We start from the raw sequence: 25,967 nt of genomic DNA, 5'->3' as shown, positions 1-25,967 counted from the left end.
GACATTTTGTATAAAGGAGGGGTGGAGGGGTGGGAATGGGCATATATATCTTTTTGGATCCATCATTTCATCATGGAAAGAACAAAAGAATGTCTTTGGTATGAGTGTAACTAGTGCTACATGAACTTTGGCTTTGGAGAATGTTTAAGAGCCGTTCCATTTAACGTACATTTTAATTCCAACTCTAATTTAAAGGCTTAGAATTAAACATTTAAATCTTAAAAATCAGACTTAAAATTCTCAGTCTAATTAAAATAAGTTATTCATATATTACCATCACATTTATGACCATTGCAGTGTCCTGGGATTATGTGATCCCTTTTTGCGACCAAAATCAATGGGGAAGCCAGATTCACTTAACAACCGAGCTCCTAACTCACAGGTCTGCAACCCGTGGCTCCGGAGCCGCATGTGGCTCTTTCAGCCGTCTCCTGCGGCTCCCAGTCCTCTGCCATGTGTAGTCCAAAAAAAAAGTGGGACTAAAAAAGTTCAACCAATCAATTCAAATATGCAGGGTAGGTGCATATCTCGCCTTGGCTCCACTCTTCAGTCAAACCCTGTTCTGCACATGCGCACATGTACGCGCATGCGCACACATTTTTTGCGGCTCCCAGTTCTTCCTTTTGTGAGGGAACCGGTTCCGAGTGGCTCTTTCACTGTTTCAGGTTGCTGACCCCTGTCCTAACTTAACAACTGCAGTGACTTCCGAGGTCCTTTCCAGCCTTATAATTCTATGTTCTCTGACTCCGTGTTTAACCACTGCCACCTGCTGAGCCCTGGTGGCCCAGTGGTTAGAATGTGGTACTGCAAGCTACTTCTGCTCAGTGCCGGCTGCCGGCAGTTCGATCCTGACTGACTCAAGGTTGATTCAGCCTTCCATCCTTCCGAGGTCGGTAAAATGAGGACCCAGATTGTCGGGGGCAATAGGTCGACTCTGCAAAACTGCTTAGAGAGGGCTGTAAAGCACTGTGAAGCGGTATATAGTATGTTTAAATGTATGTTACGTATGTTTACAGTTTGAGAGCAAGCAACTAGATTTCATTTTTAATGTGTGTGCCATTGTGCCCACAGTAAAAAATGACAATAAACTCTATCTATCATCTATCATCTATCTATCTATCTATCTATCTATCTATCTATCTATCTATCTATCTATCTATCTATCTATCTATCATCTATCTATCGTCTGTCTGTCTGTCTATCATCTATCTATCTATCTATCTATCTATCTATCATCTATCTATCATCTATCTATCATCTATCTATCGTCTGTCTGTCTGTCTATCATCTATCTATCTATCTATCTATCTATCTATCTATCTATCTATCTATCTATCTATCTATCTACCTACCTACCTACCTACCTACCTACTTATCTCTAAGTGCTATTGCTATTGAAAACCTTTTTCTAGTTTCTACCTCTGTGAGGATCGCTGAATACATTCCTTTAGCCAGCCAGCACCGTTAAGACATAAACAATTGGAGATTATTTCAGAAAATAGACACGCTTGCATAACGTCTGCTTCATGCTCAGCGCTTGGGAAAGAGAAGCTGGCACAAGGCAGACCCTGAACGAAACAGACCAAAGAAAAATGTTTTTCGCCTGGTGTCCCATCTTCTTCGCGGCTTGCGAACTGGAGCTTCTGTTGCAGATGGAATCCGGTACCCATAGATCAGGAACGCCGTGACAATAATCCATGCTTAGCTAGATTTACTAGAAAGTAAACCCTACAAATTTGACTCCTGAGCATGTTTAAAATTAATTCCATCTGCTTGGCAGACGGCTCTTTCCTACCCCCAAATGGCTGGACCTTCTCCTTCCATGATTAATCCTGACATTCTTCAAAATAGGCCAGCAATCTATAAAAATGGCCTTATAAGATCTTCGCCCTGTTTCATAGGAACTTATCTATGTACATAGTCTGCATGTCCCAAACGTTCTCAACTATAATTTCCTCCCCGCCCCCCAGGTTGATTCCAAAAGTGCAGAAACTCGCTAGTTTCTTGGGTTTTATTCAGAAAAAAAATAGTAACTATTTGGCATCGTTTTCCCACTGTCTGCTTTCTGTTCGAAGATCAAACAATCAGTATCTTCTTGTATCAGCTCGTGTTCTAGCACGGGATCAATGACTTAGCCTGTAATAAACGCTCATCGTTATAAGGACCTTTATATTTCCATCTCCACATGTGCCAATATCTCTTCCATGTATCCATCTATCCTGTGTATCTATCCATCCATCTCTCTATCCATTTTATTCATCCACTGTAGCTATCATCTGTCTGTCTGTCTTTGTCTACCTCTATCTCTCTATCTATCCATCCATCCACCCCACCCACCCACCTATCTGTCTATCCATCTGTCTATCTATCCTACCTACCTCTCTACCTACCTATCCATCCTCCAAAGTCCCTTCCAACTGGTATTCTGTTATATTTCCTCCCTCCCTCTCTCTGTCTTCCATATATATATACCTTCCAATTTAAACGGGAAGCTGCATCTTTTGCAAACCTTCTGGGAAACGGATGCCAAGCGTGCCAAACAAGGGACCCCTCTCTCTCTCTCACCCCCAGATTTTGGGGAGGCAGGTCCTTAAACAAGTCTTACATAACCCCCTTCCCTCCCTCCCACCACCCACCCTCCATCTGGCACAACTGCTGCATCCTGCCTTGAACAAAAGCCGCACCAAAAAAAAAAAAAAGTGGGGGGGGGAGGGAAGGTAGAGGGAAAAAAACTCCTGCCTTAAGTCATCATCTCTAGTTTCTCAGCCCTGACGAACTCTAGCCGTGGAGGGCGTCTACGGACACGGTTTGAATTTTTTCCTGAGCTGTGACCTCACTGGGCAAAATTCGTTTCTTCAGCCAGCCCCGCTGGAAGGAGGCCTGCGGGGGTCTCTCCTGGACGGTGTGGCTCCTTTGACTTGACGGGAGGCGGAGGGGGTGTGTGTAGTGGTCTGAAGGGAGGTTGCCCAACCAGAACTGGTGCCTGCACACTGCATGCTTGCTTGTCATCTCTTCCCTCCTCCGGGTTGTCTACATCCTCCGCCAGAAAAGCAGCCTCTATATAGGAAGCTGTGCAGGCTCCTCTGGAAAGGACGGCCTGAGAGACTTCAAGCCCTGAAGGGCAGAAGAAGAGCCGGTAGGCTGGCAAAAAGCAAAGCAGCCTTTTGTTCCTCAGCTCCTACCGAGAGCCTGGGAGGCGACGGATGGATCCGGCGACCAGATTAAAGGGACACGAAGTGCCACAATAAGGAAGTCAGCAAACCCTCAGCAGCCTGTTAGTGTTGTGCTGCTTTCCAACACGGCACCCCATGCCAGAATTTTTTTTCTTTCTTTCCTGCAGGAGAAGCTTAGTCGGTCCGCCTCGCCGGAGACTATGTTTATTTGGCACCGGTGATATTGCTTATTTCTAGGGATGAACCTAGCAGTGGATTCTTGATTATTATTTGTAAAGGGGAAACAACAACAACAACAAACAACCATCAAGCAAAATGCAACTTTGAAGCTGGAAGAAAGACGCCCGAGGGGGAAATAGGGTAAGGATATGAAAATAAATAAATAACTAAATAAATAATAATGCTGCTGCATTCGACAGGATAATCGGGCGTTACAGGTTGGTCCTGAAATATTTTGCACTGTGGAACGATAGCTTTAGAAAACAAAGGCTGCCTTTCAGTGAGCTGAAGTTCTCCTTCGGGGTCATCAACGGTTACAGGAGGAGGTTGAGGAGGAATTCTTTAGCAAAATAAATCCAGGCGAATTTTCAAATGCTAAGATTTCTGCACGGTTTGCTTTCGTGTTTCGTTTTTTTAAAAAAAACTTCAGAATGTATGCTTATAAATTTTAGCCTTTGAAATGCCAAAGTCCTGAATCACCCGATCTGTAAAATGAGTTTTGCTGTTTATAAACGCAGCCTAAGACATTGAAGCTCTGAAGTTCTACTTTGTGGGATGTATAAAATGTGCACTGCTTTTCTAAATGCTACTAAACTTTAAAACATGTGTCTCTCCTTGGAAAGGACTATTGCATTTACAGTCCAGGAAACTGGCTTTGACTTTCCTCTGACACACTTTTCTTAAAGTTCCTCTAAGAAAACATTTAACAAAAATCAGAGTGTTTGTCTGTACAGGTGACCATGCCTTTCAAAATACATGTCTAAGCTAAGCAGAGTTGAATATTTGGGAAATGATTTATGGAACAGTCTTAACATGAGATGCCAAGGGTGAAGTTTAAGGCTAACACTGTATGACTGCTCCTAACACATGCAAAAACGTTTAAGACCTTTTCAGCAGGGCTAGCTTAAGAGACAACAAAATGAGGCCACGGTTGAAGGGAAAAAAGAGCAAATCTAATATTCCAGTTCAAGTTCCAAGAAAAGTTATCTTTTTAAAAATATTATTATTATTATTATTATTATTATTATTATTATTATTATTATTATTATTATTATTATTATTAATGATAATGATGATGATGATGATGATGTTTTCCCCCCTGGGGAATTTTTGTTCGGTCTAGAAACAAAGACTGCTCACAAACTTCCCAGCGATGGGAGGTTTAGGATAGATCTGAAAGTCACTTAGGAAAAATTCAAAGCATCTCTCCTTCAGTGTCATCTTCAGCAAGCAGAAATTGGTAGGACAAAGGATTCATCCTGAACCATTCTGATGCCAGGTAGCATCTGAAGCTGGCTGGGTTACTTTGGACCAGCTTCCCTTTCTCTCAGTGGAACCCGCCTCGCAGGGTTGTTGCTGTGGGGAAAATGGAAGCAGGAAGGTGTTTGCCACCTTGAGCTGCTTATAAAAAATTATAAATAAGTAATCAAAACCAAATAAATAAATATAATCTTTCTGAGTGGGATGGAAGAGCAGCTCCATCAAAATCGACACTAGAGTCGCCAAGCCCCCAGCCAGGTGTCATTTAAAATATCTTTTTTCCCCCTCAAAACTAAAAAGATGTTATCCAAACACCATCAGTTTATATAGGCGATAAGAATCCAGGACTAGGAGGCAAGTATAATACATGAGTTTTAAAACTTCAGAGAAACTTGTGGGCTCTCCCCACTGTCCGGGAAATCTTACAGTATTGGGATCTTGCATTCCTTCCCCCAAATAAAACATGTCTTATAATGTGGCATGTTGACATATAGATACAGACCCTGGTTCATTTCCCCACGCCCCAGGAAGAAATACCACATGGTTGGAGAACTAGGCCTTTTATATATTTTCATTCATTGGGACATGAAGCTTTGGCTGCCAAGGGATCTTGGTAGTCTTGTTTATCCTCTGGATTATTTCAAAAAGCTAAAAATGCGGGTGCTCCATCGCTGGAAGTTTTTTTAAGAAGAGATTGGACAGCCATTTGTCTGGAATGGCATAGAGCTTGTCTGCTTGAGGAGTGGGTTGGACTAGATGACCTCCAAGGTCCCTCCCAGCTCTGTTATTCTGTTATTCGTTATTTTCGAATGTGCTTTAAATAAAGAGAGCCAAAGCATAATGAGAAAGAGAATTGTTCAAGAGAGCAAGCGGCGTCCAGGGTTACTGCGAATGGAATCTGATCTGGAGGATTTGGCCAAAGTCCTGTAACTCAACTATGGACACCATGTGTGGTTGTGTTGCCTGTGCATCCAACAGTATACACTTCTCGTCTCACGCTGCTCAGCTTTGTGCTTTATCTTCCTGAATGGAAAGGTCATTCCTCTTTGCTGGAGAAGATTTTCCCTTGTAACCTTTTAAAAAATCACATTCCCAAATGACAAAACCGTGAGTCCAAGAATTTTAATAAGAACAGCTTGAGATTGCAGCCAGGATAAATAAAAGCGTCTGGAGACCAAAAAAAAAAAAAGACCTGACAACTCTATTTTCGTTTTATGACACCTTCAGGTTGAGGCTGAACAGTCTGTGTAACCAGTTGTAAAGTGTGAAATCTGGAAGACTGCCAGGGGCACCAAATGTTAGCCATAAATGCTCAAGCTGTCTTCAAGAGTTTTGAATGCTGATGCTTTAAAAGGTGACACGGGACTTCTTTGTAAGTGCTTCTTGTTAAAAGGACCTGTATCGCTCATATTCTCCTGTGTCGAAAAGAACGCCTTGTAATCAGATTTATAGAACATAGACTAATAGACTAATAAGGGACCCTGGAGGTCTTCTAGTCCTTCCTGGAACTTCCTGAACCTAATGTAAAACCTTTTATTATAACCTTATAAAACCTTATGTTAGGAATTATTTCCCCCTTTGGAGATTAATCACAAATTGGGAATTCTAGTTTCTATACAGTAGATTTATTGACTGCTGGGTTCTGTTGCAATTCCTGTTTCTTTAAGAACTGTGTGCCTTTGTTCAAAGCCCTGGAAAAAAACCAAAAGACTTAAGGAAGCCATTTGGGATCCTGTCTGGCAATTGCGAAACATTTTTTGATGCCAAATTACCCAGGCAGAGATCACTAAAAAAAACAAAAAAACAACCTCATCCCAATAAAAGAAAAGGGGCAGATTTCCCTTTGGAAAGTTACAGAAAAGATTATTATCTTGGGTTAAAAAAAGGTGAGGGGAAGAATTGTCTAGAGGGCTGAAGGGGATTAAAAAGACATTTTTGTAAATAGGAAAATTGCAGAAGGCTGTTGCCTTATTAATATACTCTGAGTCGGTTTAAACTGGCTTTCCCATTAGGATGATCGAGGCAGAGCACAAGGAGAATAAAAATAACGTTTAATGCATAAATGTGTGCAGCACAATATATAAAACCACGGAGCAAGTAAAATAAACCAGAAGCATGGAAACGTATGAGCAGGTTAAGGCAGCTTGCGGGCTTAAAAGTTTTCTAAAAATCTTTCTGTCGTGCCAGCTCTCTCACACAGGATTGGCAAAACCTTTCAAAAGCCTCCAAGAAGAGCAGTAGGTAGGTAGGTAGGTAGAAAAGGAAGGAAGGGTAAGGATAAAGGGAAAGGAAAGGGGAAGAGAAAGAAAAAGGAAAGGAAAGCTAGAGAAGGGGAAGAGGAAGTGAAGGAAAAGAAAGGATGGGATGAAGAAGGAAAGAAGGGAGAAAGAAAGAAAGAAAGAAAGAAAGAAAGAAAGAAAGAAAGAAAGAAAGAAAGAAAGAAAGAAGGAAAGAAAGAAAGAAAGGAAGGAAGGAAGGAAGGAAGGAAGGAAGGAAGGAAAGAGAGAGAGAGAGAGAAAGAAAGAAAGAAAGAAAGAAAGAAAGAAAGAAAGAAAGAAAGAAAGAAAGGAAGGAAGGAAGGAAGGAGAGAGAGAGAGAGAAAGAAAGAAAGGAAGGAAGGAAAGAGAGAGAGAAAGAAAGAAAGAAAGAAAGAAAGAAAGAAAGAAAGAAAGAAAGAAAGAAAGAAAGAAAGGAAGAAAGAAAGAGTTGAATGAAGCTCCTGGTTCAGAGTGGACCCCAACCGCCTCTCTGAAGCAAAGCAAAAGAGGGATTTCTCCTTCCTTGGGGCAAAGGATGCTGTGATCTCTCTGCTTCCTTTTCCTGTTTATACAGTCTCTAACTGGTTGGATGTGGGAGAAAGGTTTCTTGGGAGGCTACTCTGTTCCCTCTTGCACATTAAAAGTGGACTTCCTCTGCCATAGCCCAAGCCTTTTCCCCTCCCTGTTCTCCAGAGTTTGGGGAGAGCTGACCTCCTGCATTTAACCGCAAAATGCCATCCATCCATCCGGTCTTATTAGATGGGGAACTGGAGAGGTTGACAAGGGCAGCCCTCAAAGCTTGAAGCTGAGATAGGATTGTAACGCACTTGGAAGCATCTACCACAGTGTTTTTCCCAAGCCTGGCAATCTTAAGCTGCCTGGACTTCAACTCCCAGAATTGCCCAGCCAGCCAGCTAGGCTAGGGGAATTCTAGGAGTTTAGATTTAATGGGGCCAAATTTGAAAAATACTCTCTTTAGAATTCAGCAATGACTGAATGCAAAGAGGCTTCTCTATAAAAGGAGAGTAGAAACCGTTTTTGTTATAACCCATCAGATCTTAATAATAATTAATAATAATAATAATAATAATAATAATAATAATAATAATAATAATAATAATAATAATAATAATAATGTTGGAAGGGACCTTGGAGGTCATCTAGTCCAACCCCCTGCTCAGGCAGGAATCTTCCCCTATTTCAGTTTAGTGAAAGTCATTTACTTTTCCTGGAGGCTCAACAAACCTGTACTTTCTATCTGTTTTGGTTTTTTTGCGTCTTTGGAGCCACCACTGAAGGAATAAAAAATATATATACAATTTTGGGCTCAATTGTCGTCAAGGACTACTTGTTCATAGGCCGTTTAATGTGCATAGTGAAACTTGACTGGCTCTCACTAATATCTGAAGCTGAGTGAGAGATTTGCATTGAGTTTTGGAAAGACAACTTGGGAGCAGAAATTCTCCTTTTTTGAGAGAGAGAGAGAGAGAGAGAGAGAGAGAGGGAGAGAGAGAGAGGGAGGGAGGGAGAGAGAGAGAGGGAGAGAGAGAGGGAGAGAGGGAGAGAGAGAGGGAGGGAGAGAGAGAGAGAGGGAGGGAGGGAGAGAGAGAGAGAGAGAGAGAGAGAGAGAGAGAGAGAGAGAGAGGGAGAGAGAGAGAGGGAGGGAGGGAGAGAGAGAGAGGGAGAGAGAGAGGGAGAGAGGGAGAGAGAGAGGGAGGGAGAGAGAGAGAGAGGGAGGGAGGGAGAGGGAGGGAGGGAGGGAGAGAGAGAGAGAGAGAGAGAGAGAGAGAGAGAGATTTTTAAGAGGAAATTGGACAACCATTTGCCTGGAATGGTAAAGGGTCTCTTGATTGCGCAAGGGACCTCCAAGGTCCCTTCCAACTGTTCTGTTCTGTTCTGTTCGGTCTGGTGCTACTGGATATTCACCATCTCCCATTTGTTTTGTGTTTACGGTAGAGAATAAAAACCTTCCCTTCTGAAATAAGGACAATGAAGGCGGCCGTCTGCTTGCTGCTAATGGCCGCTGTGGGAATCAAGGCGCAGAAGCCCGAAGAGGCCGAAAGCCGCGCGGCGGGAAAGACGCAAGAATTCGTTTACCGAAACAGATACAAGCGCTCCGGCGAGGCCCAGGACAAATGCACTTACACCTTCATTGTGCCCCAGCAAAAAGTAACCGGGGCCATTTGCGTCAACTCCAAAGAGCCCGACCCCGTGCTGGACCACAGGGTGAACAAGCAAGAGCTGGAACTTCTCAACCACGAACTCCTGAAGCAAAAGAGGCAGATAGAGACCCTGCAGCAGCTGGTGGAGGTGGACGGCGGGATCGTGAACGAGGTCAAGCTCCTGCGCAAGGAAAGCCGCAACATGAACTCTCGCGTCACCCAGCTGTACATGCAGCTGCTGCACGAGATCATCCGGAAACGGGACAACGCGCTGGAGCTGTCCCAGCTGGAGAACAAGATCCTCAACCAGACGGCCGACATGCTGCAGCTGGCCAACAAGTACAAAGACCTGGAGCACAAATACCAGCACCTGGTCACCATCGCCAACAACCAGTCCATCGTGATCGCCCAGCTGGAGGAGCACTGCCAAAGGATGCCGGCCGTCAAGCCGGTGCTGCCGCTGCCGCCCCCGAACCGCGTCTACCAGCCACCCACGTACAACCGCATCACCAACCAAATCTCCACCAACGAAATCCAGAGCGATCAGAACTTAAAGGTCCTACCGCCGACTCTCCCCACCATGCCGCCCGTCACCAGCGTCCCGACGTCCACCGATAAGCCCTCAGGTACGCCAATCCATTGGTTTTTAGTACGGGCACGGACCGTACACGGTAGAGGTTAGTCCTTGGCTTACGACATCATTTAGTTGCCAGCTTGTTTTGCGGGGATATTGGCGTTACGGTGGTCCCTGGCAACAATTTCCGTGGCTAAGCGAGACGGTTGTTGAAATGAGTTTCGCCCCCTTTTACCATCTCTCTTTTAAGGAATCGCTACGGTTGTTGTTAATCACGCGGCGGTTACGTGAACCTGGCTTCTTCCCTGTTGACTTTGCTGGTCGGGGGAATGGCAAAAAGGGGATCGTGTGACCCGGGGAGGCTGCGACCGTCATAAATACGAGTTATTTGTCACATGGCTGAATTCTGATCAGGTGACCCTGGGGACGTAGCGATGGTTGTAAATGTGAAAAATGGTCACAAGTCTCCTCTTTCAGTGCTGTTGTAACTTTGAACAGTCCCTAAACCATCTGCTGTAAGTTGAGGATTACCTGTATGTCCTTCCTTCCTTCCTTCCTTCCTTCCTTCCTTCCTTCCTTCCTTCCTTCCTTCCTTCCTTCCCTCCCTACCTCCATCTTTCCCTCCCCTCCCCTCCTTCAGTCTACCTCCCATTCTCCTTAGCATGAGCAGTAATTGGCCTCTCCTTGGGGAAGCCTACCTCCCACTCTTGGATGGGAATACATGGAGCGCTGTACTTTCCTTTATTCAATTATGGAAAATTTCCTTGGAGCTAAAGGCTACGCTGGGAACATTTCGTCAGCCAGAAAAGAAAAAAAAAAGCCCTCTCAGCTACTCTTCTAATGTCGTGCACAGCACACCTCCGCATCCCTCCGTCTGATAGTTTCATCGGCTGTTTGGCCATAAGTTTTTTAAATCTGGGAAAAGTAAATCTGCACGGGGCTTGTCAGGGGGAAGGAGCAAGGGTTATTACAGTTCAGAAAAATAAACAAGCTCTCTTTATTGCATCTGAACAATTAAATTAATAAGCCCAAAGGAATGGCAAGTGGGATTCACAGTGGGAGAAGCTCATGCGAGAGAATTCTTAAAAGAGGTGGAGTTCTTAAAAAACAACTATTAAAAGCCCCCCTTTTTCCCCCTCCCCCACCTAAGACACTTTTAAAAAGACGATGAAAGAGAACAGGACTCTTAGTCAAACAAAACTTCTACATGAAATCATCAACAGCCTTTTTTTTCTTAATTAGGGAAACTCTCCGGAGAGTTAAAAAAAAAAAAAGCATGCTTTGATTTGCGATTTGTTCAACCAGCAGGACAAATTAACTTTTTCGGACTGAAAAAGAGTTCAGTTCTCCCCTGGTTTTTTTTTTTTTAAGGATGGAAAACTCTGTCTTTAAGAAATACTTCGGGACCTGAGAAGGGATTCCACAGCTCCAGTTGCCAGATCTAGTCAGATACGATTAATATATGAAATGATGTTTTGTTTTGCTTTTTTAAAAAAAGATGTTTGTTATGTGCAGCCTTCTGCCCGTGGTGCGCAGCTTATTATGTACAAGGTGTAACTTAAGCATGTGCAGAAGGACAGACACACAAACAACACACACACACAAACACAAAAGCTAATTGTTTAAGAAAAGGGAAGATTCGAAGGTCTCCTAGTTGGCCAGCCAGTTATAGCCTTTCTTCTAAAGTTCCAAAAACAAAAAGTGGATATTTATCTGAACGTAAGTAGAAGACTTTTTACACTGAAGCTGTCACCAAGGTCTATAAAGCTAACACAAACACACAGGGAAATGATTAAAAGTTAAATATAAGAAACCAGCAGATTTGGAGCAAAAACATAAACAGATTCCCTTTCTGAACAAGAGCGGGCCTTACGGCAAGGGTCCCCAACCCCCGGGCCGTGCAAGCGGTGGGCCAGTGTGAACTTGTGCAGCTCGACTTGCGCCGTTGGCGGGCCGGTACGCATGCACACAGCTTAACTTGCACAAGTGGCAGGCCTGTGCACACGTGCCCAGCTCAATTTGCACATATGGTGGGCTGATTCCCCTCTATCCCCCCCCCTCCCCTCTCCGGGCTGCCAAGCCATGAAGGTTGGGGACCACTGTCTTACGCCAATTCTTATTCCAATGCTGTTTTTGGCCAAGCCGTTTAACTGTCAATTGCAACAACGGGAGCCAAAATCAACTCAATGGGTCTCTACAGAGGGACGATGGGAGGAGGAAATAGGAAATATGTTTGCACACTTCATCTGACTGTACAGTAAAATTAGCCGGCGTCAATGCAGCTTTTCTACACTGCTAGCAAAACACGTCTCGGAAACATTTTTAAGAAGGTTAATCGTTGCATGTTGTTTTGGGTTTTTTTTTAATATACAGTAAAATTATGTTTGTGGGGTCTTTGGTGCTCTCTGAGCTTGGTTGTTAAGAGCGCAGAGAAGAGCAACTAAGATGATTAGGGACTGAAGGCTAAAACAGATGAAGAACGGTTGCAGAAATTGGGTACGCCTAGTCCAGGGGTAGGCAACCTCGGCTCTTTTATGACTCATGGACTTCAACTCCCAGAATTCCTGAGCCAGCCAAGCTGGCTCAGGAATTCTGGGAGTTGAAGTCCATGAGTCATAAAAGAGCCGAGGTTGCCTACCCCTGGCCTAGTCTAACAAAGAGAAGGACTTGAGGTGACATATAGCAATCTTCCAGTATTTGAGGGGCTGCCACAGAGAAGAGGGCGATCAAACTATTTTTCCAAGAAACCAGCAGGCAAGACAAGAAACAATGGATGGAAACTAATCAAGGAGAGAAGCAACCTGGAATTAAGGAGAAACTTCCTGACAATTAGAACAATTAACCTGTGGAACGACTGGTTGTGGGTACAATAAAATACAAGACTGTATGTCTACGTTTAGAGACCAGCATGCCAGAATTTAGTAAGGTAAAATGAAGTTTAGTTCTCATGAAACAAGAATCAGCCAGAAAACGTATTTGACTCTGTCTAGAATTGAGACCGGGCACTTTACAAGAAAGAAATATGGTGTCTCTTATATTCCACCAGGTCCTTGGCGAGACTGTTTACAAGCTTTAGAAGATGGCCACGGGACCAGTTCCATATATCTTGTCAAGCCTGAAAACACAAACCGATTGATGCAAGTCTGGTGTGATCAGAGGCAAGATCCCGGTGGCTGGACAGTAATTCAAAGGCGTTTGGATGGCTCAGTCAATTTCTTCAGGAATTGGGAAACGTATAAGGTCAGGCCAAATAATGGTGTCTTTCAGCATTCGATTTTGTAGGTCTGCTTCTCATAGTGAAAGAACACCAGATGTAAGAGAAGAGCAGGCAGAGCTGGGAGGTGGAGTTAAACGTGCTATCAGCTTAGAATCCTTACGTTGCCACAAACGATCCAAATCCAATCTCTCTTGAGTTTTATTATTGACTCTTATCTAATGCCAGTTTAGTGTTGATAGTTAGTTGACTAGATTCTTGTGTAGGTGGTAGGCTTGAATAAAACTTCTGTGCTGCAACATAATGTATAGTCCTGATCTTTTGTACCTAATACCATAATGCTTAAGGTGTTGACAGAGGCAAAATCAGTAATAAGAGGATAATTCATTGCTCTCTTTTTTTCATGTAGCAAGGGTTTGGTAACATCGATGGAGAGTATTGGCTGGGGCTGGAAAACATTTACTGGCTGACAAACCAAGGAAACTACAAGTTGTTGATAACCATGGAGGACTGGTCGGGACGGAAAGTTTTCGCGGAATATGCCAGCTTCCGTCTGGAACCGGAAAGTGAATTCTACAAGCTGCGACTGGGCCGATACAATGGCAATGCGGGAGATTCCTTTACATGGCACAACGGAAAACAATTCACCACACTGGATAGAGACCACGATGTATACACAGGTACAAAAATCTGCACTGAATTCTGGGAGAATGTGCATTGAAACTATCTGGAATGGAATAGAATAAGGAATAGAATAATAGAATAAGGAATAGAATAGAATAGAATAGAATAGAATAGAATAGAATAGAATAGAATAGAATAGAATAGAATAGAATAGAACAGAACAGAACAGAACAGAATAGAATAGAATAGAATAGAATTAGTCCTTGTCTCTATTTCCAAGTTTTCTGAGCTGGGCTTGATTCAGCAGAACGGACGCAAGGGGAAAAGTACACCTGGTTGAAAAGCCAGAGTAAGAGAAATCCATCCGTTCAAAACGGGGTGTCTTTTATTTCCGTTTCAGGCAACTGCGCCCACTATCAGAAAGGGGGCTGGTGGTACAATGCCTGCGCACACTCCAACCTCAATGGCGTCTGGTACCGAGGAGGCCACTACCGGAGTCGCTATCAAGATGGCGTTTATTGGGCAGAATTCCGGGGGGGCTCCTACTCCCTGAAAAAAGTGGTGATGATGATCAGGCCGAACCCCAACACCTTCCACTGAAGGAGACAGCGTCCTCTCAATTGTTTAGGTGGGTTTTCCGGAACGCAGCAACAAAGAATGTGAGATATTGTACCACCGACTGCTAGACAAGGAGACCTGGATGCTGTCCTATTCCAGAATCAACCTAGAACCAAAACAAGCAGCTTTTTTGGGAAGGGGGGGGTTTGTCATCGCTCTTTGTGTGGGAAAAAAGGGAAAAAAAAGAAACTCACCCATCGCTTTCAGATGACACGGACCGTAGATAAACGGAGAGCGTAAGGAAAGCCGCCCTGCCATCGACATACTTATGTTATCTATACTCTCCAATCCTGCACATATTCAAAACTGCACAATAAATAATAGAGCCATTTGACACAGGAAATTATATCCTTTGAAGCTATGTAGCCCGTGCGGGTATCTTAGGCTGTTAAAAGGGACGGTTCTTAATTTAATCCGTGGCAGAGACTTGGCGCCTGTGTCTACCACTGTGTCTTGCGCAAAGGGAATGCCAAGTCGGGAGTTCTTCCACCTCTGCCTGGATGGCAGGCAGTGTCACAACTTCGCAATGAACTATTTCGAGTGGTTTATGCAAACAATTCTTTGCTCTTCCTCCTTAACGCGTTGGCCGTTCTCCAAACGTTGACTAAACTTGTATTATTATTTTTTCCAATTATCTCAGCAGTATCAATGTGTTTTTTTTCCCTCCCTAGACTTTTGGGAATAACTTAGATCTGACTTTTATCAACCGTAGAAATGTTTTCATAATATAAATGACAATTCTGGATTCTGAGCTAAGTTGCCCTTGAAGACTCTCCACTCTCTAATAAAAAGAGCAGTCATGCAACTTGCAGAGTTTCCTAGACAATGGAATAAAAACTTGGGAGGGCTGCTGGTGAAAAAGATTCTGGTATCGTTAAAAACAAAAGAAAAGGGTTAAAAGTTTACTGCTTCCTTAAATTGAAGGCCAATAATAGCTCCTGGAACAGAACTCATTTAATTAGCCATTAGACTGTAACTCTTTGGAGGGATATATGATACACTCGCTGTATTTTGCTATAATGGACAAATGCACATATTAAAAGAGAATTATGCAAATCCATCTGTAATGTCCATTGTAGAAACTTGAACTTCTGCATTCTAGTACTCTGCTGAGGTAAACACCAAAAATTTATTGTTTTAAGACGTTACTTCCTAGGAACAGTGGAAAGCATAAAGTTTTAAAACTGTTATTATTACCTCATTATTTCATTCCTGATGGACGATGTGCATTAACATTTTGGAATGAGGTAGCCTGTCTTGTACATAGATGAAAGTAGGAATTTTAATATATCATCAGATTACCCTGTAATGCTCCAAATGAGTAATAAAAGCAACAAATGCTACTTGGATATAAACATGCATTATTTTATTATGAGACAGAGAGAGAAAAACAGACAAATAGATCTATAGAGACGGATGGATGGATGGATGGATGAATAGATATGATAGATGTCAGATGATATAGATTGATAGATGATAGATGACAGATAAGATGATAGATATAGATGATAGAGATGGATAATTACCATTATTATTTAATCAATGGAATAACAATGGTTGTCTGTCTGTCTGTCTGTCTGTCTGTCTGTCTGTCTGTCTGTCTGTATCTATCTATCTATCTATCTATCTATCCATCTATCTATCCATCTATCTCATCCATCTATCTCATCCATCTATCCATTCAACTATCCATCCATCCATCCAACTATCCATCCATCCATCCAACTATCCATTCTATCTATCATCTATCTATCTATCTATCTATCTATCTATCTATCTATCTATCTATCTATCTATCTATCTATCTATCAATCTATCAATCTATCTATCAATCTAGTGGTGTTAAAAAAGCTTCTGGCATCATTTTAAAAAAATGCCCAGAGATTGCTGCTTCCTTAAAACCACACAATTTGTGCTGCACTCAACTAAACGTGAACCTTGTAATCTTGACGAAAGTCAAGCGCTTCTCCGCCCTTTTGTGTCTTCCAACTGTAAAAACTGAAGGCAGAAAAGACCCCTTAAAAGGGGGAGGGATCCTTTGATGTGACTACTACTTCATTAATTCCAGACCGGTTCATTTTTTCCAAAGCCTGCCATCCCAAACTGAAGCAACTACTGGCTTGAACTGTGATTCTTGGAAACCGATTTATTTACCTCTTCAGCTTTTCAAATAACTGGAGGAGGCACCTGGCCAACTTTTAAGTGAAAAACGATATCAAAAGCAAAGTTCGCAAAGACAAACAAACAAGCCCTCGAAAATGAAAGAAGCGGCGGAGCATTGTTGCGTTTCTGGCATACTGTACATCTGCAGGCCATGTCTGTTAGCAGATCCTGTCGCAACAAGGGAAGACCTGAAATGTGTCACGGGCTTTCTAAAGGATGAACACTCGGAATCTTGGGCGTGTTTGAAATAAAGACGTTGCAGTGCGATTGAGGGAAGACCGTGGTGTGTTTTTTTTAAAAAAAAAAAGATTATGGGAAACCGGGAACAAAATGTTAACCAGGTGCTCAGGCGAGAGGTGAAAGGTAAACTCAAAGTCTTGAGTTTTGTCAAGGTCAAATAGAAGACATGGAGAAGCTGAGGTAAAGAATACATCCGTGGGAAAAGAAATGCTTCTGCCTTTTGTCCTGTATCTTCCCTTCTTCTTAAACCCTCAAAATAATAAAGTTCATAAATCAGAAAAAAAATCTATCTATCTATCTATCTATCTATCTATCTATCTATCTATCTATCTATCTAGTTGGGTAATGAAACATCTGCAAGAAAACAACCAAGCTCTGAGAGCACCAAGGACCCCCTCAGTCCTTACTTATTTATTAAATTTATAAGCCACCCATCTTGCTATCCAGAATGACTCCTAAACATTCTCCTTGCGATTTCTGCATTAAAACAAACAAACAAACAAAAAACCCATTCCTGTTGCAAATCCAGGAATTCTTCTTGTCCCTTGCCATGATCAATGCAACAGCAGAATTAAACAATTAAGTCAACACATCTCCGGCTGGTTTTCAGGAAGGGAGCAGTAGGTGGACCCCGACTGTTCCCCCCAGCTTTCCTTGAACCTTACGCTTCCTTCCGATCCAAAGCGGCAAAGTAATCTAAGATGGCTGCAAAGCGAATTTTTCTCAAATGAAATCAACGCTTCTTTCCATTTACACTCAGGTGGGAAGCAAATCTCTTAATTGGAGCACTGAACCACGAACACGAGGATTTTATCTTCAAAGGACGCGGCTTTCGTAAAGACAAGGGAGCATTTCTTAAAAACAGTGGTTCAGAAAAGCACAAAACAAACACAGACACCTACGGCATGTTAAGAGACGTGCCAGCATCGCGTACAGGCCAAACAGCAGGAAACGAACTAACAAAGGCCCCCTTGCCCATTTTCAGCGATAAAGTCTAATGGATAATATCACTTTTAAATCATTCAGCTTGCAAACAGATCTTCACGGAGAAGATACGCTAAAAAAAACGTGGATCCACAATCTCAAAGGCCCATTTTTACTCACCCAAGCCATCACCTCCCACACATTTAAATGCCCTGTGCTGTGCTCTCTGGGAAGAATCCCGAGGATGGTATATAGTTCTCGGCCCAGACTTTACGTTGCTAAGTGAGAGATTGGTTAAGGGAGCTTTGTCCCGTTTAAAGACTTTTCTTGCCACAGTTCTCAAGTGAATCAGATAAGGGGGCGGGGGAGAAACCCCAATTTAAAAGCTTACCCAAATAAGGAATGCAAGGCACCATCTTCAAGCATCGGATGTATTCCCGCATCCTCTTGTAGTTGTCTTCCTTCGACATTAAATAGTCCAGCTTCTCAAAAGTGGTCTTGTCCTTGCGATTCAAGAGCTGAAGACGAAATAAAAGCAGAGAGGGGGATGAGGTTTACACCTTAGACAGGGTTAAAAGTGCAGGGAAACATCCCTACCTGCCTTTACATTTTATTTCTTTGCAACGTGCTAGAGCCGTGCAAAGCAATCGAGAGATTTAGAACAGAATATCAGAGTTGGAAGGGACCCTTTTTCACACTTAGCGACCGTTGCGGCATCCCTGTGGTCACGTGATCGAAATTCAGACGCTTGGCCACCGACTCGTATTTATGACGGTGGCGGTGTGTCCCAGGGGACACGTGATCATTTTTTTGCAAACTTCTGACAAGCAAAGCCAATGGCGAAGCCCGATTCGCTGAACAACTGCTAGCTTAACAACTGCAATGATTCGGTTAAAGTACCCTGGCAAGGAAATGTCGTAAAATGGAGCAAAATTCACTTAAAAACTGTCTCCCTGAACAACATAAACCTGGGGCCACATGAGCTTTTGTTCCCTTTGTAGCGCAGTCTCACAAATCCGAGAAAAACCAAACAAAACATAGATTGCCTTGAAAACCTTCCCGGTGAGTTTACACACCTGATCAATCAAAATTGGTTTACGTCTCTCATTTCAATGATTTTTTTTCCCAGCCCTGAAACGGGTTACGCACATGTTGAAAGCATGAGAAATGTCCCATGTGCTCCTAGTTAAGGAACGCCTTCCCTAATTCAATCCTCTTTCCTAATCGGAGAAGAAAGAAAAAGTCGGATGGTTGCCTTCTGAGTAAAGTGACGCCCAACTTAATTTTGAGAAATACTTGAAAGGTTGCCATTCCCGTCCCTTGTTAACAAAAGATGACACGCAGTTGAGCTCCTTGTCGCTAATAACAGAGACAGAAGAGGTTTTTTAATCTTATTATTGTCTTGAGATGAAGTAATAAGATGGGAAGGAGTCCAGTAATGGCTAGAATTGGGTCCTTGCTTGCAGATTAGCAAAATCCTACTGAATTTTCAATGGAGGCTGAACACTGACTGGGCTCCCAATGATGTCAGGCAATGTTTATGCAAGGGAGCGAGTTCCTTTAGGATACTTCTGAACAACATTCTTTTTAATATATATATATATATATGCATAAATTAAAGACCTGGAAGCTAAAGGGGAAAAGAGGGCCCAGGAGGCTGGGAAAGAAACAGGTGGAGAAAAGATAGACTGGATTAGAAAGAGAGGGGAGAGATCTGGGCCCATGTTCTTATTCTCACACAGTTTTGATAGAACTGCCTAGGATTCGAACTGAAATGTCAACTTGCAACAAAGATGACGGGGGTAAAACGCAGGAAGAACGGTTGCAGGAATTGGGCGTCTCCAGTCTAGTGAAAAGAAGGACCAGGGGTTGAACATGATAGCAGTCTTCCAATATCTGAGGGGCTGCCCCAAAGAAGAGGGGGGTCAAGCTCTTCTCCAAAGCCCCTGAAGGCAGGACAAGAAGCGACAGATGGAAACTAACCAAGGAGAGAAGCAACCTGGAATTAAGGAGAAACCACCTGATCCTGAGGACAACTAATCAGTGGAACAACCTGCCTCCAGAAGTTGTGGGTGCTGCATCGCTGGAGGTCTTCAAGAAGACTGCTCAGCCTTTTGTCTGAAATGGAGTAGGGTCTCCTGCTTGAGCGGGAGGGGTTGGACTAGAAGACCTCCGAGGTCCCTTCCAACTCTGTCATTCTGTTATTATGCCAAGCTATGGACATTTCTAGCCAAGGAGGTGCCACTCCGATTCATTACTTGCATGGAGACGTCATTCTTTCCTGCCACAGGCCAGCTATTCCCTTCCAGATAAATCTAACTCCTTCCAAACACTGTTAAGAAACCCAATGGAAAATATTAAACTATCCCTTGTACCGAAGATGCTATTAGCTCTTTATTCTCCGTAATTGAGGCCATCGTTCGCTGGGTTCCAGATGTGAAGAATGGGCTCCATCTTATTATACTTGGAAAGTATCTCTCTCTCTCTTTTTTTTTCTTTTTTTTTTTAAAAAAAGGCTACCTCATGTCATAAGAATGGAATGTTTCCGATGATCAGCAGTTAAGTTGAGGCAATTCTCCCTCTCCGCGCAAAAAGCTGTTATCAAATAAGTTTGGCTGGATCTGCAACACGCTGTCAAAACCATGGCTTGAACGGTTCAGCGAGAGCTCAGCTTTTAAGGCCAAGTCCACATAAGCGGGACCTCAACGTATCTAACCTCGATTAGACTGGTTCTCGAAAGGGCAACCAGGACTCCATAGCAACACATCTCTTGTGGACTCCCTCTGGGCCACTAGGACTTTAAAAAAGTTTTAAAAAAGGACAGAAAAACAGAAAGATACCCTAATGCATCTTGAAGAGAAATGCAACCACATTAAACAATCTTTTTAACGAAAGTCCTCTCCAAAATAATATTTCTGCAATGTACGAGGGAAAATATTGCTAATATAACCAATAAACGATGACCAGCTAACCACCACTTTAGGGTTTTCTTAGAGCTCTTATTAGTTAAGTCAATTTTCCGGACAAAAAAACCATTTCCCAGACTTTTCTATTTTATAGATGGCAATAAGAGAGAATTTTTTCCTTTTCTGATGTTTTGCAATAAAGGAATAATAATAATAGGAATTTAACTCAGTTTCTGATGCTGCATCCATTTATTTCCGCTAGGAAAATGTTTTGCAACGACGACTCACCGCAGCTAAAAACAGAACTGAATCAATGGCTTATGTTGCATTAATTTTGTATACATTTGGAAAAATGTTCGGGAAACCAATAACAGCATGCATTTCATAAGATGTTAGAAGGGTTTTCCCTTAAAGGAAAAAAAAAAGAAAAAAAAAGCTCAGCCAGAGCTGCCAGAGATGGGGCAGATGGTCCTTGACTTATGACAAGTGAGCCCAAAATTTATGTTGTTAAGTGAGTTTTGCCCCCACTTTATGACACTTCCCACCACTATTAAGTGAATCACTGCAGTTTTTAAGATAGTTAATAAGGTGGTTAAGTGGATCCGGCTTCCCCGTTGACTTGGCTTGACAGAAGGTTGCAAAAAGGGATCATGTGACCCAGGATGCTGTGACTGTCATAAATGTGAGTCAGTTGCCAATCGTCTGAATTCTGATCACGTGATCATGGGGGATGCTGCAAAGGTGGTAACTTAGAAAAACGGTCTTAAGCCACTTTTTTCCAGAGCTGTTATAACTTTGAACTGTTACTAAATGGACAGCCTCTACTGTGCCAATTTGCACATGATGATCCCGATGCATTCTTCTTCTTCTTCTTTTTTTAATGCAATTCATACAATACGATCTGCAGAAACGTAGCTTTACAGATGCAGAAGCAAAATCCACCCAAGTGAAGAACGGGACGATTCTGCTCCAAAGATTCTGAAAACTTTGAAACTCCCACGGCAGACTCAATAAACGTATTCTTTATTTACTATTTTGGGACGGTATTTCTTAGAACTAAAAAAATAATAAAATAAAATAAAAATCCGACACTGCAGTTTCAAGTACAGAAACTCTGCTTCTAATCTATTGTTTCCTGTCCTGAGAAAATATAAAATGCAGATAAAAGATTAACCAACTCCGAATTGCTCCCAAATCCCTCTTTACGCAACCCCCTTCCTGGCTAGCAAAAAAAATCAAACGAGATGTGTTTAGCATCCTGTAAGTTTAAACGGTGTATTGTGGAAGGAAGGAAGGAAGGAAGGAAGGAAGGAAGGAAGGAAGGAAGGAAGGAAGGAAGGAAGGAAGGAAGGAAGGAAGGAAGGATCCTTCCAACTGCAATGACCAAAATATTGGACTCAAGTCTGACATGTTGATTGATGTCCAATTCTGGCCACCAGGATACAAAAAAGAGGTTGAGACTCTGGAAAGAGTGCAGAGAAGAACAAGAAAGATGATTCGGGGTCTGGGGGCTAAAACCTATGGAAGACGGTTGCAGGAATATTTGGGAAGCTGCCCTAGAGAAGAAGAGGGGGTCAACCTATACCCCAAAGCACCTGAGGGAAGGAGAAGAAGCAATGGATGGAAACAGGCAACACTGCCTCTTCCAGTATGGCTCGTAATTATCTATACAATGGCTTTTAATGTGCCCATCCTGTGTATTAAATAAAGTGGTGAGTCACTATTAGCCGGGATGCAAGAAGTTACATAATTTAACCTGCATGGGCGACGGAGCCCTGAAGTCAATCTTGTCAACGCAACCACATTTCTCCCACGTTACAAAGGGTACGCTACTGGTTCAAAGAGAGCTTATTCCCGCAAGTCAGCCGATGTCAAATTAGTCCCAGACTGGTCCCCGACTTATATCAATTCACGGAGAGGCCATTCAACGTTACAACGGCTCTGAAAAATGGGACTTAAAGGTGAAGTGGGTTTTTCAAACAGCAAGAACTTACAAAAACGCATTTTTCCCCAAACAGCAGCTTTTTCTTTTTCCCCCTAACGTGAGCAGCTGGAATGCCGGGAGCAGGGAAGCAACTTACGTCACGTGGCAGAGATTTAATTAAACTGCAGGAGGAGTTGTGCAAAGAAACACAATGAGTAATGTTTAGTGGAAAATGTGACCGAAAGCAAATATACATGCCTTGAGCAACAGCAATTAAACAGGGAGCTAGGCTCTATTTATTTTCATTTTATTTATGAAATACTTAAGACCTCCTCAGCGCAGCTGGATTGCAAGTAGCTTTATGAATCCTGTCTTAAATCACGGCTGCTGTTTCCACCAGCCGGTTATGAAACATTAGGATGTAATTTTTATGTATTTGTAAACACCGCGGGCAAAGTTCTCCAACTCAGCTTCTGTCATAACTCCCAGAACTGAAGCTAAGGTGAAGCTTTTCTTTTAGAAAAACAGAATTCAGGTCATCCTCGACTTACAAAAGTTCATTTAGGGACCGTTTTATACACATTTCTTCTATCCGGGTGGTTCTCAACTGAACACCGTTTGTTTAGGGACTGTTTGAAGTTACAACAGCACTGGGAAAAGGAACTTATGACCGTTTTTCACTCTTACGACCGTTACAGCAGCCCCAGGGTCATGTGATCAAAATCCAGACACCTGGCAACCGATTCATATTTATGACGGTCGCAGGCCCTGGGTGGGTCACGTGATCCCCTTTGGCATCCTTCTGACAAGCCAAGTCAATGGGGGGGGGGGGAAGTCAGATAACAACCAGGTTGCTGATTTGACAACTGCAGGGATTCACTTAAAAAATGTGGCAAAGTTAACTTAACAAATGTCTTGCTTAGCATTTTAAGGGGTCAACTGTGGTCGTAAGTCAAGGACTACCTGGCACTAGCCCATTTCTGATGTAGCGGGAAAAAAAATAAAAGGATCTTTTTGGATGCTATCCCAGATGCAGGGTTTTTAGGACGGGGCGATAGGCACAATAAGTAAATAAATAGATAAATAAAATTCAGAATAACTTACTGCCCAGGTTTTCGTCAACCTGAAAATGGGCGCACTTTGCAGAGCTGATACCACAGACATGAGAGAATGAAGGTTGTTCAGTTCTAGAAGTTTCTGAGGAAAGGGAGGGGGGGGAAGGAATTAAAAAAAAGAGCAAAATGCCATCAGTTTTCCATCTGGGTTGGGAATGCTGCAGACCATTCAAGAAAATAATTGCTGTTCCAGACGCTTGCGATTCCTACTGTAAATTACAGAACAGTCAAAAGACTCGACCTTAGTTTGATGTGAAACTTACAAAATGTAAAGACCAGATGTCAGAAACCGGAGGATCCCGTTACTCGGTTCATTTCGAAGACTTTTCAAGAGAGTTTTAAGCAAATTAGAAAACTCAGCATTCCCAGCTCAGGTATTTAAGCATCTCCAGGCTTAATGTATGCCGATTAGTGTACATTCAAAGTGAGAATAAAGTTATTATTCTATTCTATTATTCTATTCTATTCTATTCTATTCTATTCTATTCTATTCTATTCTATTATTCTATTCTATTCTATTCTATTCTATTCTATTCTATTCTTTCTATTCTATTCTATTCTATTCTATTCTTTCTATTCTATTCTATTCTATTCTATTCTATTCTATTCTATTCTATTCTATTCTATTCTATTCTATTCTATTCTATTCTATTCTATTCTATTCTATTCTATTCTATTCCTTTTAAAAAACAAAGTGCGTGTGGTGGCTCTGATGTAAAGTTTGGGACCTGGGAAGATTTTAACGGTGAGTTTGGAAGAGCTGCTGTCTCTCTGCTCAACTTATCTCACGTCAAGTTCCTGTCAGGTTGCGTTGAGGTGGGATACCATAAAGAGAGAAATAAATCCTCCCTAGTTCCTAAAAATATACTCCCCCCCCCCCGCCCAGGAGTATCAAAGAAGGCAGGATTGATGCCAAAAAGGAAAAAGAAACATTTTGAGAAAGAATAAGATGTAACATCCCAAACTCACCTTTGCTATTTTGACAAAGTGGCTGAGGATCTCCGCCCTTATTTTTAAGGTCTGTGCTGTTAAAATTTCTCGTACCACCCAGAAACTGACCTAAAAGAATGAGACAATTTCAAAGAGTTAAAAAACTAAAACCTTGTTTAAGATGATGGAACAAAACAGGCAAAGCAGGTAGCATAAATTGGTATATATATATATATATATATATATATATATATATATATATATATATATATATATATATATATATATATATATATCTCCTACACCTTTAGTTCTACGCGGGGAAAAACCCGAATAACCAAAGATCCACATACAAACACCTGCGAAAACCTCAGAAAACACACACACACACACACACACACACACACACACACACACACATATATATATATATATATATATATATATATATGAGAGAGAGAGAGAGAGAGAGAGAATCGTAGCCAAATTAACCAAAATTAAAGGGGCCAGAGTGATATGGGCGCAGTCTTCAATTTACAGCCACGCTTGAGCCCAAAGTTTCTGCAACCGTCATAAATACGAGTCAGTTGCCAAGCGTCTGAATTCTGATCGGTTGTTAACTCGCTTTTTCGGTGCCGTTGCAACTTCAAACGGTCACTAAACAAATTGTTGTAAGTCGAGGACTAACTGTGTATCATCAGGGATGGAGAGAGCCGTTATATTATCTAGCATGGTTGCATCAATTTAAAGTGCAAATTGTGGATTAAATACAGCGCTAAATAGTTCAGGCAGCTGATCTGCCTAATAGCATGCCTTCTTATAATAATGTGAGATGCAAGTGCTTTGCAGCCTGGGAAAATACCAAACTCCTCTACAAATCCTAATTGTTTAGGTTCACTACAAGCACCAATGTAAACCCACTGCTCTTTAAGTGCCTAATGCAGAATGTAAATTAGTTACAAATGGAGCTATTTCAAGTCTGTATTTATATCCCTCTGCTCATTAAAAATAGCTGTTCATATTAGTTTGCTCAGCTGGATTCAGTATCACTTCAGCCCTTCCTTCCTTCCTTCCTTCCTTCCTTCCTTCCTTCCTTCCTTCCTTCCTTCCTTCCTTCCTTCCTTCCTTCTTTCTTTCTTTCTTTCTTTTTTTTTCTAGGATTTTTAGTGAACTGAATAATTGATCACAAATCTGCAGATTTCGTAAATAAGGACAAGTCTGCAGAATTCTCAAGCCCGGCCAGGAAACTACTTTTTTAAAAAAAAATTATCTACACCTGTAAATTTCAAACAGACACACGGTTGTGTGAGCAAGGGAGAAAGTGTTCCGACAACTTATTGACAACAAGAATGTCAGTAATTGCCTCGGATTGATACTCCTTTTTTTTTCTTTTTAAAAGCTAAACAAAAAACAAAACTTACAAACAGGCAAGGCTTTTTGTTGGAGGGGCAACGCTCTTTTCAATGGGTGTTTCGAAACAAAACAAAATTCCTGTTACCTGGTTGAATCTCCTCGTAAAGGCAACAACGTTTGGGGCGAGGATGTGTTTTTCTTTCTTATTCCATCCACAGCTTGCAAGTTCCTAAAATATATATATATATATATAACGACATGGTGTTAATTAAAAAAAAATAAATGCTCGTGGCTCCCCCCCCCCCCGGCC

General features: G+C 42.1%; 2 protein-coding genes across 8 annotated transcripts in view; one reads left to right on the top strand and one right to left on the bottom strand.

The window, feature by feature from the left end:
* The window catches only part of RALGPS1 (Ral GEF with PH domain and SH3 binding motif 1), a 92,541-nt gene that overhangs the window by 37,734 nt on the left and 28,840 nt on the right, over nt 1–25,967 (bottom strand). For all 5 annotated transcript variants that reach the window (XR_014493914.1, XM_083375110.1, XM_083375113.1 and 2 more), the window contains 4 exons: nt 25,803–25,886; nt 24,344–24,433; nt 23,364–23,456; nt 17,821–17,947 (listed from right to left, as the gene is read on the bottom strand). Coding sequence is in view for 4 of the 5 variants with exons in the window: in XM_083375110.1 (XP_083231236.1) it covers nt 17,821–17,947; nt 23,364–23,456; nt 24,344–24,433; nt 25,803–25,886 (394 nt within the window). In the remaining variant the exon portion in view is untranslated. The remainder of the gene's footprint in view (nt 1–17,820; nt 17,948–23,363; nt 23,457–24,343; nt 24,434–25,802; nt 25,887–25,967) is intronic.
* Nucleotides 2,871–16,209, top strand: ANGPTL2 (angiopoietin like 2). 3 transcript variants are annotated; one of them, XM_083375005.1, is made up of 6 exons: nt 2,871–3,533; nt 8,867–9,698; nt 12,693–12,886; nt 13,270–13,540; nt 13,885–14,112; nt 16,192–16,209. In XM_083375005.1, exons 2-5 carry the CDS (start codon nt 8,900–8,902, stop codon nt 14,082–14,084), a joined length of 1,464 nt encoding a protein of 487 aa, XP_083231131.1. In that variant the 5' UTR covers nt 2,871–3,533; nt 8,867–8,899; the 3' UTR covers nt 14,085–14,112; nt 16,192–16,209. The 3 variants fall into 3 exon arrangements, with proteins under 3 accessions (XP_083231131.1, XP_083231130.1, XP_083231132.1); XM_083375004.1 differs by lacking the exon at nt 16,192–16,209 and having other exon boundaries at nt 13,885–15,444; XM_083375006.1 differs by lacking the exons at nt 2,871–3,533; nt 16,192–16,209 and adding an exon at nt 5,607–6,024 and having other exon boundaries at nt 13,885–15,444.

Source organism: Vipera ursinii (assembly GCF_947247035.1).
Source record: "Vipera ursinii genome assembly, chromosome: 16".
In the NCBI taxonomy this organism is placed as follows: Eukaryota; Metazoa; Chordata; class Lepidosauria; order Squamata; family Viperidae; genus Vipera; species Vipera ursinii.
Note: the sequence above shows the minus strand (reverse complement) of the source record. Positions and strands in the feature narration are given on the sequence as shown.